The sequence below is a fragment of the Coccinella septempunctata genome, chromosome 8, assembly GCF_907165205.1.
Source record: "Coccinella septempunctata chromosome 8, icCocSept1.1, whole genome shotgun sequence".
Taxonomy (NCBI): domain Eukaryota; kingdom Metazoa; phylum Arthropoda; class Insecta; order Coleoptera; family Coccinellidae; genus Coccinella; species Coccinella septempunctata.
This window is the reverse complement of record NC_058196.1, coordinates 3,790,658-3,809,686: the sequence shown is the minus strand read 5'-3', so window position 1 is coordinate 3,809,686 and position 19,029 is coordinate 3,790,658. Positions and strand designations below refer to the sequence as shown.

At 35.5% G+C, this 19,029-nt stretch overlaps 1 protein-coding gene across 1 annotated transcript; it reads right to left on the bottom strand.

Moving 5' to 3' along the window:
- Window positions 1-6,457: 6,457 nt before the first annotated feature.
- Window positions 6,458-18,370, bottom strand: LOC123318220. The gene is made up of 3 exons (XM_044904835.1): window positions 18,026-18,370; window positions 17,597-17,761; window positions 6,458-6,475 (listed from the first exon to the last, which is right to left on the bottom strand). Exons 1-3 carry the CDS (start codon window positions 18,290-18,292, stop codon window positions 6,458-6,460), a joined length of 450 nt encoding a protein of 149 aa, XP_044760770.1. The 5' UTR covers window positions 18,293-18,370.
- Between the last annotated feature and the right edge of the window lie 659 nt (window positions 18,371-19,029).

The following is a 19,029-nucleotide window of genomic DNA, read 5'->3' as shown; positions in this document are numbered from 1 at the left end:
CACGATCAGCATTGCAAACATTATCTAAACAACCCGGTTCCTGCCTTGTATAATTTTTAGAGAAGTGATCTGCAAATGCATTTACTATTTGTGAACCGTCTGATAAGATTTCACCCCCATACTCCATCTCACCTGGTATCCTAGTGATATCTTTTTTGTTATTGATAAAATTCCAAAACTTTTTAGGGTTTTCTTGAAGTTCTACTTCTACATTCATCAAATATTTTTTATAAGCAGTTCTAATATCTTTTTTAATTTTGGATCTTAATTCATTGAATCTTTCATAGTAACAACTTAGTAAATGCCTCTTATATAGTCTATGATATTTATTTTTTTGTTTTATATTATTAATTATATCACTACAATTGAAAACAGAATCGATAATGCAAATTCAGCTCAGATAGACGATATGAGAGATAAAGAAAAATTATCAACTCCTCTTTTGTAGAGCTCAGAAAGTTCTATAAAAAATCAATGATGCTATATATGTAACTCTCGTGAATAACCCAATTAATCCGTTTCAACGTTATATATTTGATTCGAGAATATTCTCCATTTAAAGAGGTGTTTTGAGCAACCTCAAATAAAGTAACCTCAGTTAAAATACTGAAAGAGTTGAAATTATTATATCAAAATTTTGAAACCATACGATGAGTGGAGAAATGGTTTTAATAAAAGAAATTATTCCTGCGAATGTATTGAAAGAGAAAGAGGTAAGAGAAAGGTTCCGAAAAAATTCAAGAATACTCCAAATAATTCTTCGGTACGCTCTTCTATAGAAAATGAACTTACGGGAAGTGTTGATTTCGAGGAAGTGAACAAGTTGATTGAATACAAAAAAGGAAAATTATCTCACTGAGCGGGTACTTATTTTTCAAAAACAAAAATTTTCAGTTATTTTCTGTTGTGAACATACTTCATAAAAATATTTGTTATGAAATTAACATAATCGCTATTTTATTTTTTTGAAAATTTGAATTGTTAGATGGTTTCAAGAATGAAAAAATATAATTTTTGGCTTATTTATTTATTTGAATAATTATAACAGAGTATGGGCACTGAAAAATCTGCTGCTTTGGGCGCTGACTCTCTCAAGATAGTCCTTCAGGATTTGCGGGATGACGTCCATGTGATTGGCGGGTGGTATCGCCGTTATGTTAGACAGCGTTCTTTTCACTACAGAATGGTCTTATTCCTCGTCGTCGCTGATATCGGACAACGCCAATTGTATTCTGAGATCGCTGGAGGAGAAATTAAGGATTAGTTGAATGCGAATCTACGGTTTGGAATGCGGTTCGAAAGCGTTTGACGGAGAGTTACTTACGCTGATGTCCCAGAGATGTTGTGCAAGGTTTGATCGGAAAGTTTTTCATTCTGTTCTGAAAAGGAAAAATAATGGTTACTAGATAAAAATTTCGAATTTTGGTGAAAGCCAGCAAGGTCTAGATCTATTCTCGCAACCAATTACCTCATAGGTGATCAGAAGTTTTCCTAGTTAAAGTTCTGAGCAGCATTATGTGCAATACTTCGACAATACATTTCATATCAATTTACATTGTAGCCTTGAGAAAAAGCTGAATAATGTCCGAAACGTCGGCCAAATGATAAAGAAATTCAATAGTTCAGATTCCTTAAAATCTCATCATATATGAAAAAATGGACCTTAACGAAACAAAAAGTTTCAACAAGCTGAAAGACCCCGCCAAAAAATCGAATTCCCTAAAATTTTCGCAAGTGAAAACGAACAAGTTTTCGAATGAAAATCAGGTTATTTAGAACCATCACATCGGCTGAAAACTGCCCGTTCGCGGATTTCCATTCAGGCTTCCTGTGATATTGTATTTCAATTTTATCACGTGATTGGCGATTTTCATGTTCCGTTCGACGTCCCTGAATTTTGACTCAAGATTTGAAATGAAGTCTGTGTGTATACGTTGAAATTTCATTGCGAAGACAAATCAGAGAAATTTGGTTTCGAAAGAAATTTTAGTTTCTCAGATGAGTTGAATGTTGGGAGCGTAAATGTGGAGATAAATTATTTGTACTTACTCGGGGTAGAGGAACCTTTACAAAGGGGCATCTCTGATAGCTGAAATTGAAAAAAGGAATTAGTGTTGATCGATGTGTGGTTTCTTTTTCTCCCTATCAATATGAAAAAAATGTAATATTGAAATAGGAAAAAAATATCTTATCAAACTCACCGTTGCCTTAGGATGATGGAAGATAAATTTTTTTTCGTTAATATCCAACCCCGAAATGGGAACAATAGGCGAAAGTTTTGCTTTCATAATGATCATTTCCTTCAGAGCCCTGTCTACTTCGAAGTTCGAGGAAGCTGGACTCTGGTGAAGTAGAGTTTTTCTGTCCTGTAAAATAAAAATCATGTGTAAGTATTAAGGATACCTCGTTTCGATAATGAAATTTACTACGATTTTTGAAAGAGTCTGGAGTTGACAAGAGTTCACTTATTTACCACTCAGAACGTTTATTGGATGGAAATGCTGAGAGGATAATACATGCTGTACGTCGAATTACGAAGGCAATAGAATAATTTAAATAAATCCAAAATCTTTCAGCTCGTATTTCACAGCGAGGCATAATTTTTAGAAGAACTGGTGTTTCATACTTACCGGTACAGGAACGGCTGTACGCCTCACTTGATTATGACTAGGATCACCCATGGTCATAGGACGACGCATTATTAGTGGAGATAGACCATTTACTTTCTGTTTGTAGGCGGCATAGTTGTAGTTAATTTGCCTATTCTTGTGGCCCTGATAAGGGCCGCGTTCGTGGGGTCTGATGTCGAAGGGCCTTTGTTGGTTCGATACGGGGCCGGCTGGACGGGTCATTCGATAAGCAGTAGGACGACCCATGGCCATAGGACGACGCATCATTTGTTGATATGCGCCGTTTCCGCTATGTTCGTAGTTGTTTTTGTTGATTTGCCTGACCTGGTGGCCCTGAGAAGGGCCGCTTTCGTGTGGCCTGCTGTCGACTGGCCTGTGTTGAATCGGTTTCTTCTCGGGCATAAAATGAAAGCCAGGATGGTGGTGGTTATTTTTCTTCATCAACTCGTGCCTGGCTTCAACAGAAGTTGGTCTGCAAGGAAAAATATTGATTAGTATTCTGTTTATATAAAGTAGTTCAGTAAAAGTTTGGGTATTTCAAAAAGGGCTGCACATTGAGATATGACGCGTTGCACGATAAAATGTGCATCAAGATGATTTGAATCTTCCTTGACTGAAGTCAAGGATAACATCTTCATAATGCTCGTCACAAAAATTAAGCAGTGACATTCTACCGATCAATCCTGACAAGTATTTGAAATAAGTTGGAAAAATAGCGTTGTTGAGACACATCTCAATGTCAGTAAGGGTCTTGTGAATTCTACATTTAATTACCTGTTTGCTGGCTGATGGGGTGGCATGTGTGTTCTCGGTTGCACCGCATATAGAGTTGTGAAACCAGGCTGGATCAAGACCTTCTTCCCATCGAATAAATGCTTGGCCCTGCTATACTCTCCCAGTACGCCGTTAATTCTTTTCACCAACGGGTCATTCTTATTTGTAGGAACATGAGAAAAATTAAAAAAAATTGAGATCAGTTGAAAGATGATTAAAGCAAGGCTACTAGGATAATTTTTCAAAATTATAATGACTCATACAGTTTTGAATTATCATTTCATTATCGAAGATGTTATGATATTGTAAAGTTTCGAAGTTGTCGAAAAAATTAAAATGGGGGGATTTATACGCGAGGACTCCAGGAAATAATGTTGGGGCTTAGAGATCCATATCATTATGTCTACATAAAATATCACTTCTAAAATATTGTGATTAATCTATAGGGAAAGATGATAGAACAAATACTGACTGGCGGATCGAAACTAAAAAAGGTGCGTTTAAGAATCCCCAATCCCGGATTGTGGGTCATAGGCCCATTTTATATTCAAATTGGATACCATCTGATGGGCGCTAAGATGTTCTGAATCTCTTTTTTTGCATTTCACAGAACCTTTCGTGCTTGTGGAAAATGGATCGATATAATGTGTGGAAATTGGTCATGAGAAATACGTGGGTATTTGTTTTGACATTCTGAAAAATACACTTTCGATTGGGTATTGAAATATGCACGGAAAGATGATTTCATAAGGGGCCGTTGTGAGACTGGGTCACATTTCAAGAAGGTGAGAGATCAGACGGTAAATACATCAACAGCTCTTTCTGTTTTTATCCTGATGTGAGCAGTTCTTCCTAGAAGGTGATAATACTAACACCCTGGAATATATCACTAAGGGTACTTGAAACTGATAGGACTCATCGAAAAACACAATAAACTTTTCGAAAGCACATCAGTGGTTATTTGTAAAAATATGTAATAAATGGTTCAAAGCTCACCTTAACTGGATTTCCGAAGAGGGAGGGAAGCACTAGTGGTGTACCTCCCGTATTTTCTTGCATCCTGGCTCTCAACTGTTTTTCCTGCTCCCGCCGGCGTTCCCTGTAAATAACGAATGGGTTAATATTAGGCTCAACAGGTACATGACTGCCAAACAATACAAAGAGCAACAAAAAATTGATGTACGTAAAAAGGAGATAGGCACAAAAATAAGGAATTCAGCGAGAATCGAATTTCATCATCGGTGTCGCAAACTTGATCGGATCTCGTCTATTTTTTGACCTGGAAGTGGTAATCCATGATCTACTTCATTATATCACTACCGTTATCAATTAGTTCGATATCAAGCAGCAGTCCAAAAACTCGTGTTCAGAGGAGAGTCAGTCATTCAGATTGAATAAGAACTATGAGACATTATAATATGTTTTTAAATGTATCCTATTGAAAACAGCTCTATAGTTAGAAAAGCAAACAAGATGAAGAATGTGATGATTGGAATATCAGAATTGTTGAAAATATTGAATCACAATTATGCAACCATACCTTGAGTTTTTTAGATGTTTCTGAGTTTAAGAGATACAAAACTGCAAATTCAACTGGGAATTTAGAGGACATTCCATCTTATATTCAAAAAAATGATATTTCGCGAAAAATATATATTTGTGAAACAGTATAATGATTTTTGGTTATTTTAATTCTGCATGTCATTTCGAAAACCAGAAATTATGTTAACTATTCAAAGTTCACAAGAATGAATGAAAAAAAAATTTTTATTCGGAAGAATTATACTGAATAAAATTTCTGAACTTTATTTAGTAAAAAAGTAGGGATGCAGAATATTGAGAGAACGCATTAACTATCGATCAGGTTTCTACCTGGAATTTCAAGAACATTCTATCATATTCTTCAAAAGAATAATACTTTGCTAAAAGTCTAAATTCGTGAAACTGTAACATGATTATTTGTTATTTTGATTCTGCTTGTAATTTTGAGAAACTAAAATTATGTTAACTATTCAAAGATCACAAGAATGAATGAAAAAAAAATTCATATTTGGAAGAGCAAAAGGAGGAAGTGATAATTGAAATATTGAATGAGTTGAAAATACTGAATCACAATTGAGAAACCATACCTTGAGATTTTTAGATGTTCCTTAGTTCAAAAGATACGAAACTGCAAATTCAACTGGGAAATTAAAAGATATTCCATCTTATTTTCAAAACAATAATATTTCGCAAAAAATCCATATTCGTGAAACAGTATAATGATCCTTGGCTATTTTGATTCTGCATGTAATTTTGAAAAACTAAAAAAATGTAAACCATTCAAAGTTCACACAAATGAATGAAAAAAAATTATATTTGGAAGAGCCAAAAGAGAAAAGAAAGTGATAATTGAAATATTGAATAAGTTTAAAATATCTAATCACAATTAAGAAACCATAGGATAAGTTTCGATATGTTCTCAATTGAAAAGGAAATCGTTTATGCAAATTCAACCTAGAATTCCGAGAACATTCTATCTTATTTTTCGAAAGATTAATACTCTGCTAAAAGTTTATAATCTAAGTAATGTAATGTAATTCTCACGAAACGGTATCATGATTATTTGTTATTTTGAATATGCATGTAATTTTGAGGAACCGAAATGATTTTCTGCTAGTCAAAGTCCACAAAAATGAAAGAAATAAGCCTGTTTTATATTTCAAAACGCAAACAAAAAGAAGAAACAGTTTATTTGATTATTGAAGGGTTGAAAATATCGAATCAAAATTTTGAAACAATACGATAAGTGGAGAAATATTTTCAACGAAAAGAATATCAATTCTGCAAATGTATTGAATTAGTACGGGGTTAGAGTGACTATTCAAAAAAATTTAAAAAGTGATTAGTGGGAAATATAAGAAACCTGAAATTCAATGGAGACTTGATTAAATGAAAAATATTTCGATGTTATACTGAATATACACTACTTACATCAACTCCTTGTACCAATTAACTTCATTTTCGAATTTTATCGATACGGTATTCTGAATGAAAAAATTCACAAAACTTTGTCAATGATCTACAAGACACTAAGGATTTCGACAAAATTTTCAACTTCTCAAAAGAGCGAACAGAGTTATACTGAATAGAACTTTATCTACTAAAAGAGTAGGGATGCCGAATTTTGAGAAAACTCATTAACTATCGGTCAGGTTTCTACCTGGAGTTTCGAGAACATTCTATCTTTTTTTTTTCGAAATAATGATATTTTGCTAAAAGTCTATATTCGTGAAACTGTATCATGATTATTTGTTATTTCGATTCTTCATGTAATTTTAAGAAACTGAAATCATGTTAAATATTCAAAGATCAAAAGAATGAATGAAAAAAAAATTTATATTTGGATAAGCAAAAAGAAAAAAAGATAATTGAAATATTGAAAATATTGAATCACAATTGAGAAACCGAACGATAGGTTTTGGAATGTTCTCAATTGAAAAGGAAATCAATAATGCAAATTTAACCTAGAATTTCGAGTAAATTCTATCCTATTTTTCAAAAGAATAATACTTTGCTAAAATTCTATTCTCGCGAAACGGTATCATGATTGTTTGTTATTTTGAATATGCATGTAATTTTGAAGAACCGAAATGATTTTCTGCTAGTCAAAGTCCACAAAAATGAAAGAAATAAGCCTGTTTTATATTTCAAAACCCAAACAAAAGGAAGAAACAGTTTATTTGATTATTGAAGGGTTGAAAACATTGAATCACAATTTTGAAACCATGCGATGAGTGGAGAAATATTTTCAACGAAAAGAATCAATTCAGCAAATGTATTGAATTAGTACGAGGTTAGAGTGGCTATTCAAAAAAATTTAAAAATTGATTAGTGAGAAATATAAGAAACCTGAAATTCACTGGAGACTTGATTAAATGAAAAATATCCTGATGTTATTAACTTTTTCTACACTAACTAATTCGAAGTCATTCTGAATATACACTACTTACATCAGCTTCTCGTACCAATCATTAGTTAACTTCATTTTCAAATTTTATCGATACGGTATTCCGAATGAAAAGATTCACAAAACTTTGCCAATGATCTAGAAGACACTAAGGAATACGCGGAAATTTTCAACTTCTCAAAAGAGCGAACAGTGTTATACTGAATAGAACGTTATCTACTAAAAGAGTAGGGATGCAGAATTTTGAGAGCACGCATTAACTAACGGTCAGGTTTCTACCTGGAATTTCGAGAACATTCTATCATATTTTTCAAAAGAACAATACTTTGCTAAAAGTCTAAATTCGTGAAACTGTATCATGATCATTTGTTATTTCGATTCTTCATGTAATTTCTAAAAACTGCAATTATGTTAACCATTCAAATATCACAAGAATGAATGAAAAAAAAACTTTCATTTCTAAGAGCAAAAAGAAAAAAGATAATTGAAATATTGAAAATATTGAATCACAATTGAGAAACCGAACGATAGGTTTTGGAAGATTCTCAATTGAAAAGGAAATCAATTATGCAAATTTAATCTAGAATTTCGACAACATTCTTTCCTATTTTTCAAAAGAATAATACTTTGCTGAAATTCTATTCTCGCGAAACGGTATCATGATTATTTGTTATTTTGAATATGCATGTAATTTTGAAGAAACGAAATGATTTTCTGCTACTCAAAGTCCACAAAAATGAAAGAAATAAGCCTGTTTCATATCTCAAGACGCAAACAAAACGGGGAAAGAGTATAATTGATTATTGAAGGGTTGAAAATATTGAATCACAATTTTGAAACAATAGGATGAGTGGAGAAATATTTTTAACGGAAAGAATATCAATTCTGCAAATGTATTGAATTAGTACGGGGTTAGAGTGGGTATTCAAAAAGATTCAAAAATTGATTAGTGGGAAATATAAGAAACCTGAAATTCTCTGGAGACTTGATTGAATGAAAAATATTTTGATGTTAACAACTTTTTCTACACTAACTAATTCGAAGTCATGCTGAATATACACTACTTACATCAACTTCTCGTACCAATCATTAGTTAACATCATTTTCAAATTTTATCGATACGGTATTCTGAATGAAAAGATTCACAAAACTTTGCCAATGATCTAGAAGACACTAAGGAATACGCCGAAATTTTCAACTTCTCAAAAGAGCGAACAGTGTTATACTGAATAGAACGTTATCTACTAAAAGAGTAGGGATGCAGAATTTTGAGAGCACGCATTAACTAACGGTCAGGTTTCTACCTGGAATTGCGAGAACATTCTATCATATTTTTCAAAAGAACAATACTTTGCTAAAAGTCTAAATTCGTGAAACTGTATCATGATCATTTGTTATTTCGATTCTTCATGTAATTTCTAAAAACTGCAATTATGTTAACCATTCAAATATCACAAGAATGAATGAAAAAAAAACTTTCATTTCTAAGAGCAAAAAGAAAAAAGATAAAAATAAATATAAATATAAGAAACCTGAAATTCTCTGGAGACTTGATTGAATGAAAAATATTTTGATGTTAACAACTTTTTCTACACTAATTAATTCGAAGTCATGCTGAATATACACTACTTACATCAACTTCTCGTACCAATCATTAGTTAACCTCATTTTCAAATTTTATCGATACGGTATTCTGAATGAAAAAATTCACACAATTTTGCCAATGATCGAGAAGACACTGAGGAATTCGCCGAGATTTTCAACCTCTCAAAAGAGCGAACAGAGTTATACTGAATAGAATTTCAGAACATGACGTTATCTAGTGAAAGAGTAGGGATGCAGAATTTTGAGAAAACGCATTAACTTTCGATCAGGTTTTTACCTGGAGTTTCGAGAACATTCTATTTCATTCGTCGAAAGCATATTACCTCACGAAAAATCAATATTCTTGAAGAGGAATAATGTTTTTGGGTTATTTTGATTCTGCATGTAATTTTGAAGAACCGTGTAGATGTTCAACTACTCAAAGTCCACAAGCATTAAATGGAAAAACAGTCTTATGAATGCCAAAGGTAAATAAAATGAATAAAGTCAGAATTGAAATTTTATAATTGTTGGAAATTTTGAATCACAATTATGAAATCATACGTTAAAATTTGAAATGGTCTCAATCGAAGAAAATACTGCAGATATATAAGTATAGAAATGGTTACAGTAACGTTCCGAAAAAATTGAGTAATTCTCTATTGAAAATTATGAAAATCCTGAAATTCAGAGAAATCACTGCCTATTATAAAACAGAGCTTTATGACTTTAGCCTTGCGGCTTTCACACTCCTCTTCAGAGGAAAATTCACTTATCCCAGATATCTCAGATATCAAAAGGATTAAGCTCTGTTGGAGCCCTTTCCAGGTTTTCGGGCTCGTGGTGTTGGTCGGGTTCAGGTCGCTCCTCGGATCCCTGCTGTAAGTTGGATTCCTGCTCCGTCCGCACTTCCTGTCGGAGCAGACGGTGTTCCTCTGAATTTCCCATGTACTTGCGTACAGTTCTCGCCGTTCCCAGCAGTACCGCCTTCTGCATCACTCTAGAGATATTTTCGTCCAGCTGAAGTTTCCTCAAGTTCTCCAGTAGTTTCTTCGGTATCAGGCCTGTAGATGATATGACAATAGGGATGGTCTTGACATCTTTCAGCTTCCACTGTCTCCTGGTTTGCTCCTCGAGATCTCTGTACTTTGAAATTTTTTCAGCGTGCCTATCTAGAAGATTGTTATTATTTGGAATCGCCACATCGATGAAAAGTGCTGTGTCCTCATCCTTATTGAGCAATATGAGGTCTGGTCTATTGTGGGTTATTTTCCGGTCTGTGAGAACCGTGCGATCCCAATAGAGCTTGTGATGTTCATTTTCCAATACAGCATCCGGATGGTAATTGTAATAAGAAACCTTTTTCGAACTTAGAAGTTGGTGTTTTAGTGCCAATTCTTGGTGAAGAATCTTCGCAACGGCATCATGTCTATTTTTGTACTCCGTGCCCGCGAACTTCTGACATCCCCCGGTGATGTGCTGGATAGTTTCATGTGTCGCACAGCCAAAACGATAGCTTTCATCCGCCACTGAGGCATCCTTGGCGATATATTTCATGTAGTTCCTTGTTGGAATCACCTGATCCTGGATGGCAAGCATGAAGCCCTCTGTCTCAGGAAACAACCTTCCGGAAGTCAACCAGTAGTTCGACGCAGAAATGTCGACGTAATCATGGTTGACCTCGTTCTGGTGCCTCCCATGCAAAGGTTTGCCAATCAGTTTCTGCATTTTACTTTCTGCAGAGTGTTCGACGGTTTCCAAGTGGTCCTGCTGTAGCTTTAACGGTGTAGAAGTATCAGCAACACAAACTACTCGATGGAGTTCTGACGAAGCAGCCTTGCTCAGAAAATATTTTCGAAGTCCTTCAATTTCCTGGGTCATACGGTTGGACAAATCAACAATTCCTCTACCCCCAAGATGTCGTGGCAGCTCGGTCCGTTCTATTGAGCTTTTGGGGTGATGTTTATTGTGTTTAGTGAGCATCGTCCTTATTTTTCTTTGTAAGGCTGCTAAATCGGTGGTGGTCCAAGAGATGATACCGAATGAGTAGCTCAGCGCCGAGCAAGCGTAGGTATTGATAGCTTTTATCAGATTCTTGCTGTAAAGGCCAGTTCTCATTATCCTTCTCAATCTTCGGGTGAACTCCTCCGTTAGTTCTTTCTTCATCTGGATCTGATTGATTTTTCTTGCCTATTTTATGCCCAGATACTTGTATGTGTCTCCTTCCTTCAATGCTTCAATTTCTGCACCTTCTCTGAGTTTGAACGTACCATCTTCTATTTTCCATCTCGTTATGTTGAGCAGTCGACATTTTTCTAATCCAAACTTCATTTTGATGTCTTCCGAAAATCCTTCCACCATTTTCAGCATCTGTTGCATTTGTTTTTTGGTAGATGCGAAGAGTTTCAAATCGTCCATGTAAAGGAGATGATTCAGTTTCATCATAGTTCTACTGCCGCTTTTGATGGCAAATCCGTAGTCCGTAGAGTTCAATCTATGAGACAAGGGATTCAGAGCCATGCAGAACCACAGAGGGCTCAGCGAATCCTCTTGGAAAATTCCGCGTCTTATTGGAATAGGTCCTGTCGTAATGGAGCCATCTGCGGCTTTCATTTGAAGACTAGTACGCCAGGTTGACATAGCGTTTTTCAGGAACTTAACAATATTGGGATCCACCTTGTAAATATTCAAGATAGTCAAGAGCCATTCGTGAGGTATGGAATCGAATGCTTTCTTGTAGTCTATGTACGCAGCGTAAAGATTCCTTCGCTTGGAGAACGCTTGATTGCCGATAACTGAATCAATTATTAGCTGTTTTTTGCACCCTCTGCTCTCTTTGGTGCATCCTTTTTGTTGCATGGCGATGATGTTATTCCTTTCGCAATGGTTGTGAATTCGATTTGAAATGCACGATGTGATTAATTTGTACATCGTTGGAAGACATGTGATTGGTCGGTATTTGGATGGGTCTTCTGTATTCCTTTGGCCTTTAGGTAACAGGTACGTTGTGCCATGTGTAAGGAATATTGGCATTCTTTCAGGATTTTCAGTGACATCATTTATTGCGGAGGTCAATTTGTCATGCATGATCCAAAGTTTCTTGATACAGAAGTTCTGTAATCCATCAGGCCCAGGTGTTTTCCAGTTGTGTAGTCCTCTGATAGCTGATTTTACTTCTTCAATTGTGATTATGTCATGTTGTATCGGCTCATATTTTACAGCTTCAGACTTTTCATCTTCAATTCATCCGGTATCTCCATTGAACTGAGGTTTCGTTGATAATTGTTCGGTCCAGAATTGTTCAATGGCTTCTTTTGGTGGTAACTTTCCATTTTCTCCATCAGACGATGTGAGTGACCGGTAGAAAGTTTCTTCCGACTTTTCGAATGAATTGTTGTCTCTTTTCCGGCTATAATTGCTTTTATATCTTCTCAGGCGTTCTGCATACAGACTTAGCTTTTGCTTCAGAGTGTCGAGGCAGTGGTGAGCTGAAGCATTCTCAGTCTCTCGTTCTGTGTGTGTTCTGTTTCTATCCATGATTTCTTTGGCAGCTTTCACAACCTTCCTTCCGCGATTTCCGTTCACGTACTCCGTCAGTCGTCCAATGCCTCTTATTAGTCTCTTTGTTTTGTGTTGAAGACGTTTCTGCCATGGTGGCGCATATAATTTGTGTAATTTTGGACCATCGTTGTTCGTTCGGCGAATTTTTGCCCCTATGATTTTAGCCGTCGTTAGCGCTGCACAGTAAAAAACTAGATGAAGATATTCCAATGAACTGCCATTCTGTAGGTACTCAGGTAAAACGTCCTTATTCAAGATGTCGATTATGAGTGACATATTCTTGGATGTATTGAGTCGGGGAGGTGCTATTCGATGAAGAGGATCTGTTCCTTCCAATTCGGCAAAATATCTCCTCATCTCAGAGTCAATTTGTCGGTGGAGCTCTTCCCTATCGTCCTAGTGTTCTGCCTCACTTGGGTTGCAAGATGGACTTTCAGCGTCAATTTCTTCTGGCTGTTGTTGCCCAGGCATGTGAATCTCATCAGAGATGTTGGTGTCGCTCTCTGTTACTGGCGGACGCTGAAGTTCTTGTTTAATTGCGTCGATTCTGGCCATTGGTATTAGTTCATTTCTCAGAATTACGCGGTACTGGTCTGCCACCCGTTGTTCAGTGACATTTATATTTGGGTAGGCGTTGCAGTATTCCTCATGGAGCCTTTTCCTATAGTTGTTCGTGTTCTGCCCTAGTCCCGTGATGGAGTTATATATGCGCACAATAGTTTCATTCATGGACGTTGTCCACTTCATGCGCTTTCTAACTAACCCCGCTTGGGTAAGCACTGGCTGAATATCCTGCGCAGCACCTTCAGCGGTTCGAGTCAGCAATTGAATTGGACTCGTTGGTTGCTGTTGTTGCTTTGGAGCTGTAGCTTCTTCTGCAGCAGGAGCCCGCTTCCTCAACATCCTGCCACCGACGTCCCGCATGCTGTCATGTCCAGCGCCGGCTCCAGACATGCCCTGACGATTATATTATTTGTATTATTATTATTAACATTTTTTATATTGATTTGAATTCAGAAGAGCAAACAGAAAGAATAAAGCGATCATTCAAATATGGAAAGAGTTGAAAATATTGAATCAGGACTATAAAACCATACGATAAGTTTTGAAATGTTCTCAATTTATTTATTTATTTATTGATACAACTCATACAGATTCCACAATACAAGTATTCTAGTTTCCGATTCTTGAGTCGGCTATTACTAATAACAATTGTACACTAATAATTATCAATCCGATTCAATTTTAACCATTACGGTTCTTGAATATACAATACATAATTGAAATCATCAACAAAAGAATGAAACAAAAAAAAAAAAAAAAATTGAAATCAAGTTTGAACTCTCAAGTTGCAATTATTGAATCATAGAAGTAGTCATACAGTTTTCGCTTTATTTGAGATGTTGAGTGCGAAAACAAATCACATACATCCTGAACCCTATTGTACTTATCACACATTGAATGTATTGGAGAAAATTTCATATAATTTGTTCTAGGGCAAGGTAAATAGAATGTAGAATGAGATCTCACATTGATCCTCGGTACTGAGAAAAGTAATTTATCAAGTGTAGCAGTATTTTCATTTGTGATAGTTTTATGTAGGTAAACTATTTCAGCAATAAATCTTCTATTTTCTAGTGTTATTAAATTATAATTTTTTAAATTATTGTTAAAACTATTTTTACTCTTACGTAATATAAAGTTAACATTATTAAGAAATTTCTTGATTACACCTTCAATCTTTCTTTGTTGACACAAATAACTAGGATTCCAAACAACCGAACAATACTCAAGTCTAGATATAACATATGAATCAAATAGGATTTTTAATGTTCTAAAGTTTGTGAACTCTCTAGTGTTCCTCAAAATGAACCCAAGCATCTTATAAGAATTTTTAACTACTTCATCAATATGATCATTAAAGGTTAAAGATCTATCAAATGATACACCTAAATCTTTGATTTTCTCGAGTCTAGTCAAGGGATCACCGTCCACAGCATAATTATAGATAAGGTCCACCTTTTTTCTAGAAAATGTTACAAGATAACATTTCGCACTGTTAAATGTCAGTTTATTTCTTTTAGCCCAGGCCACAACCCTATCCAAATCAGACCTCAGTTCCTCTGCATCATTAGGATTTCTAATAATCCTATATAACTTCACATCATCAGCATAGAGACTCATCTCAGAGAAAGTCACAACATCAACAATATCATTGATATAAAGAAGGAACAACAAGGGCCCAAGGTTTGAACCCTGTGGTACCCCTGATGTGGCTTCGAAGTTTTCAGAAAAAAATTGATTTATCCTCACACACTGAGTTCTCCCACCCAAATAAGAACCAAAAAAAGAAACCAAATGAGGTGAAAAATTGTGTATATGCAGAAGCTTAAACAATATAATGTCATGGGGTACCCTATCGAAGGCTTTAACTGCATCCAGATAAAGCACATCTACTTGAGAATGATTAGAAAAGGCATTCAAGGAATATTCAACAAACTCGATCAAGTTTGATGATGTAGACCTACCAGCAGTGAAACCATGCTGTTGAACTGGGATTTTGTTCTTCACGTGAAACATAATATATTTATATAAGACCGATTCAAACACTTTTGCAATATTTGAAATGATATAAATAGGCCGGTAATTCACTATTTTTTCTTTTTCACCCGTTTTATATACTGGGCATATGAAGGCTGTTTTAAGACATGTCGGAAAACTAGCTGTTTTCAAGGATAAATTAAATAATATGAAAAATGGTTTCGCAAAAATATCTGCACACTGCCTAATTACACATGCCGGTAAATTATCAGGACCCATACTTTTTTTTGGTTTCAAATTTTGAATAGCCTCTTCAATATCTTCCACAGTTATCTGACTTATATGGAAAAACCCACCACGATCAGCATTGCAAACATTATCTAAACAACCCGGTTCCTGCCTTGTATAATTTTTAGAGAAGTGATCTGCAAATGCATTTACTATTTGTGAACCGTCTGATAAGATTTCACCCCCATACTCCATCTCACCTGGTATCCTAGTGATATCTTTTTTGTTATTGATAAAATTCCAAAACTTTTTAGGGTTTTCTTGAAGTTCTACTTCTACATTCATCAAATATTTTTTATAAGCAGTTCTAATATCTTTTTTAATTTTGGATCTTAATTCATTGAATCTTTCATAGTAACAACTTAGTAAATGCCTCTTATATAGTCTATGATATTTATTTTTTTGTTTTATATTATTAATTATATCACTACAATTGAAAACAGAATCGATAATGCAAATTCAGCTCAGATAGACGATATGAGAGATAAAGAAAAATTATCAACTCCTTTTTTGTAGAGCTCAGAAAGTTCTATAAAAAATCAATGATGCTATATATGTAACTCTCGTGAATAACCCAATTAATCCGTTTCAACGTTATATATTTGATTCGAGAATATTCTCCATTTAAAGAGGTGTTTTGAGCAACCTCAAATAAAGTAACCTCAGTTAAAATACTGAAAGAGTTGAAATTATTATATCAAAATTTTGAAACCATACGATGAGTGGAGAAATGGTTTTAATAAAAGAAATTATTCCTGCGAATGTATTGAAAGAGAAAGAGGTAAGAGAAAGGTTCCGAAAAAATTCAAGAATACTCCAAATAATTCTTCGGTACGCTCTTCTATAGAAAATGAACTTACGGGAAGTGTTGATTTCGAGGAAGTGAACAAGTTGATTGAATACAAAAAAGGAAAATTATCTCACTGAGCGGGTACTTATTTTTCAAAAACAAAAATTTTCAGTTATTTTCTGTTGTGAACATACTTCATAAAAATATTTGTTATGAAATTAACATAATCGCTATTTTATTTTTTTGAAAATTTGAATTGTTAGATGGTTTCAAGAATGAAAAAATATAATTTTTGGCTTATTTATTCATTTGAATAATTATAACAGAGTATGGGCACTGAAAAATCTGCTGCTTTGGGCGCTGACTCTCTCAAGATAGTCCTTCAGGATTTGCGGGATGACGTCCATGTGATTGGCGGGTGGTATCGCCGTTATGTTAGACAGCGTTCTTTTCACTACAGAATGATCTTATTCCTCGTCGTCGCTGATATCGGACAACGCCAATTGTATTCTGAGATCGCTGGAGGAGAAATTAAGGATTAGTTGAATGCGAATCTACGGTTTGGAATGCGGTTCGAAAGCGTTTGACGGAGAGTTACTTACGCTGATGTCCCAGAGATGTTGTGCAAGGTTTGATCGGAAAGTTTTTCATTCTGTTCTGAAAAGGAAAAATAATGGTTACTAGATGAAAATTTCGAATTTTGGTGAAAGCCAGCAAGGTCTAGATCTATTCTCGCAACCAATTACCTCATAGGTGATCAGAAGTTTTCCTAGTTAAAGTTCTGAGCAGCATTATGTGCAATACTTCGACAATACATTTCATATCAATTTACATTGTAGCCTTGAGAAAAAGCTGAATAATGTCCGAAACGTCGGCCAAATGATAAAGAAATTCAATAGTTCAGATTCCTTAAAATCTCATCATATATGAAAAAATGGACCTTAACGAAACAAAAAGTTTCAACAAGCTGAAAGACCCCGCCAAAAAATCGAATTCCCTAAAATTTTCGCAAGTGAAAACGAACAAGTTTTCGAATGAAAATCAGGTTATTTAGAACCATCACATCGGCTGAAAACTGCCCGTTCGCGGATTTCCATTCAGGCTTCCTGTGATATTGTATTTCAATTTTATCACGTGATTGGCGATTTTCATGTTCCGTTCGACGTCCCTGAATTTTGACTCAAGATTTGAAATGAAGTCTGTGTGTATACGTTGAAATTTCATTGCAAAGACAAATCAGAGAAATTTGGTTTCGAAAGAAATTTTAGTTTCTCAGATGAGTTGAATGTTGGGAGCGTAAATGTGGAGATAAATTATTTGTACTTACTCGGGGTAGAGGAACCTTTACAAAGGGGCATCTCTGATAGCTGAAATTGAAAAAAGGAATTAGTGTTGATCGATGTGTGGTTTCTTTTTCGCCCTATCAATATGAAAAAAATGTAGGATTGAAATAGGAAAAAAATATCTTATAAAACTCACCGTTGCTTTAGGATGATGGAAGATAAATTTTTTTTTGTTAATATCCAACCCCGAAATGGGAACAATAGGCGAAAATTTTGCTTTCATAATGATCATTTCCTTCAGAGCCCTGTCTACTTCGAAGTTCGAGGAAGCTGGACTCTGGTGAAGTAGAGTTTTTCTGTCCTGTAAAATAAAAATCATGTGTAAGTATTAAGGATACCTCGTTTCGATAATGAAATTTACTACGATTTTTGAAAGAGTCTGGAGTTGACAAGAGTTCACTTATTTACCACTCAGAACGTTTATTGGATGGAAATGCTGAGAGGATAATACATGCTGTACGTCGAATTACGAAGGCAATAGAATAATTTAAATAAATCCAAAATCTTTCAGCTCGTATTTCACAGCGAGGCATAATTTTTAGAAGAACTGGTGTTTCATACTTACCGGTACAGGAACGGCTGTACGCCTCACTTGATTATGACTAGGATCACCCATGGTCATAGGACGACGCATTATTAGTGGAGATAGACCATTTACTTTCTGTTTGTAGGCGGCATAGTTGTAGTTAATTTGCCTATTCTTGTGGCCCTGATAAGGGCCGCGTTCGTGGGGTCTGATGTCGAGGGGCCTTTGTTGGTTCGATACGGGGCCGGCTGGACGGGTCATTCGATAAGCAGTAGGACGACCCATGGCCATAGGACGACGCATCATTTGTTGATATGCGCCGTTTCCGCTATGTTCGTAGTTGTTTTTGTTGATTTGCCTGACCTGGTGGCCCTGAGAAGGGCCGCTTTCGTGTGGCCTGCTGTCGACTGGCCTGTGTTGAATCGGTTTCTTCTCGGGCATAAAATGAAAGCCAGGATGGTGGTGGTTATTTTTCTTCATCAACTCGTGCCTGGCTTCAACAGAAGTTGGTCTGCAAGGAAAAATATTGATTAGTATTCTGTTTATATAAAGTAGTTCAGTAAAAGTTTGGGTATTTCAAAAAGGGCTGCACATTGAGATATGACGCGTTGCACGATAAAATGTGCATCAAGATGATTTGAATCTTCCTTGACTGAAGTCAAGGATAACATCTTCATAATGCTCGTCACAAAAATTAAGCAGTGACATTCTACCGATCAATCCTGACAAGTATTTGAAATAAGTTGGAAAAATAGCGTTGTTGAGACACATCTCAATGTCAGTAAGGGTCTTGTGAATTCTACATTTAATTACCTGTTTGCTGGCTGATGGGGTGGCATGTGTGTTCTCGGTTGCACCGCATATAGAGTGGTGAAACCAGGCTGGATCAAGACCTTCTTCCCATCGAATAAATGCTTGGCCCTGCTATACTCTCCCAGTACGCCGTTAATTCTTTTCACCAACGGGTCATTCTTATTTGTAGGAACCTGAGAAAAATTAAAAAAAATTGAGATCAGTTGAAAGATGATTAAAGCAAGGCTACT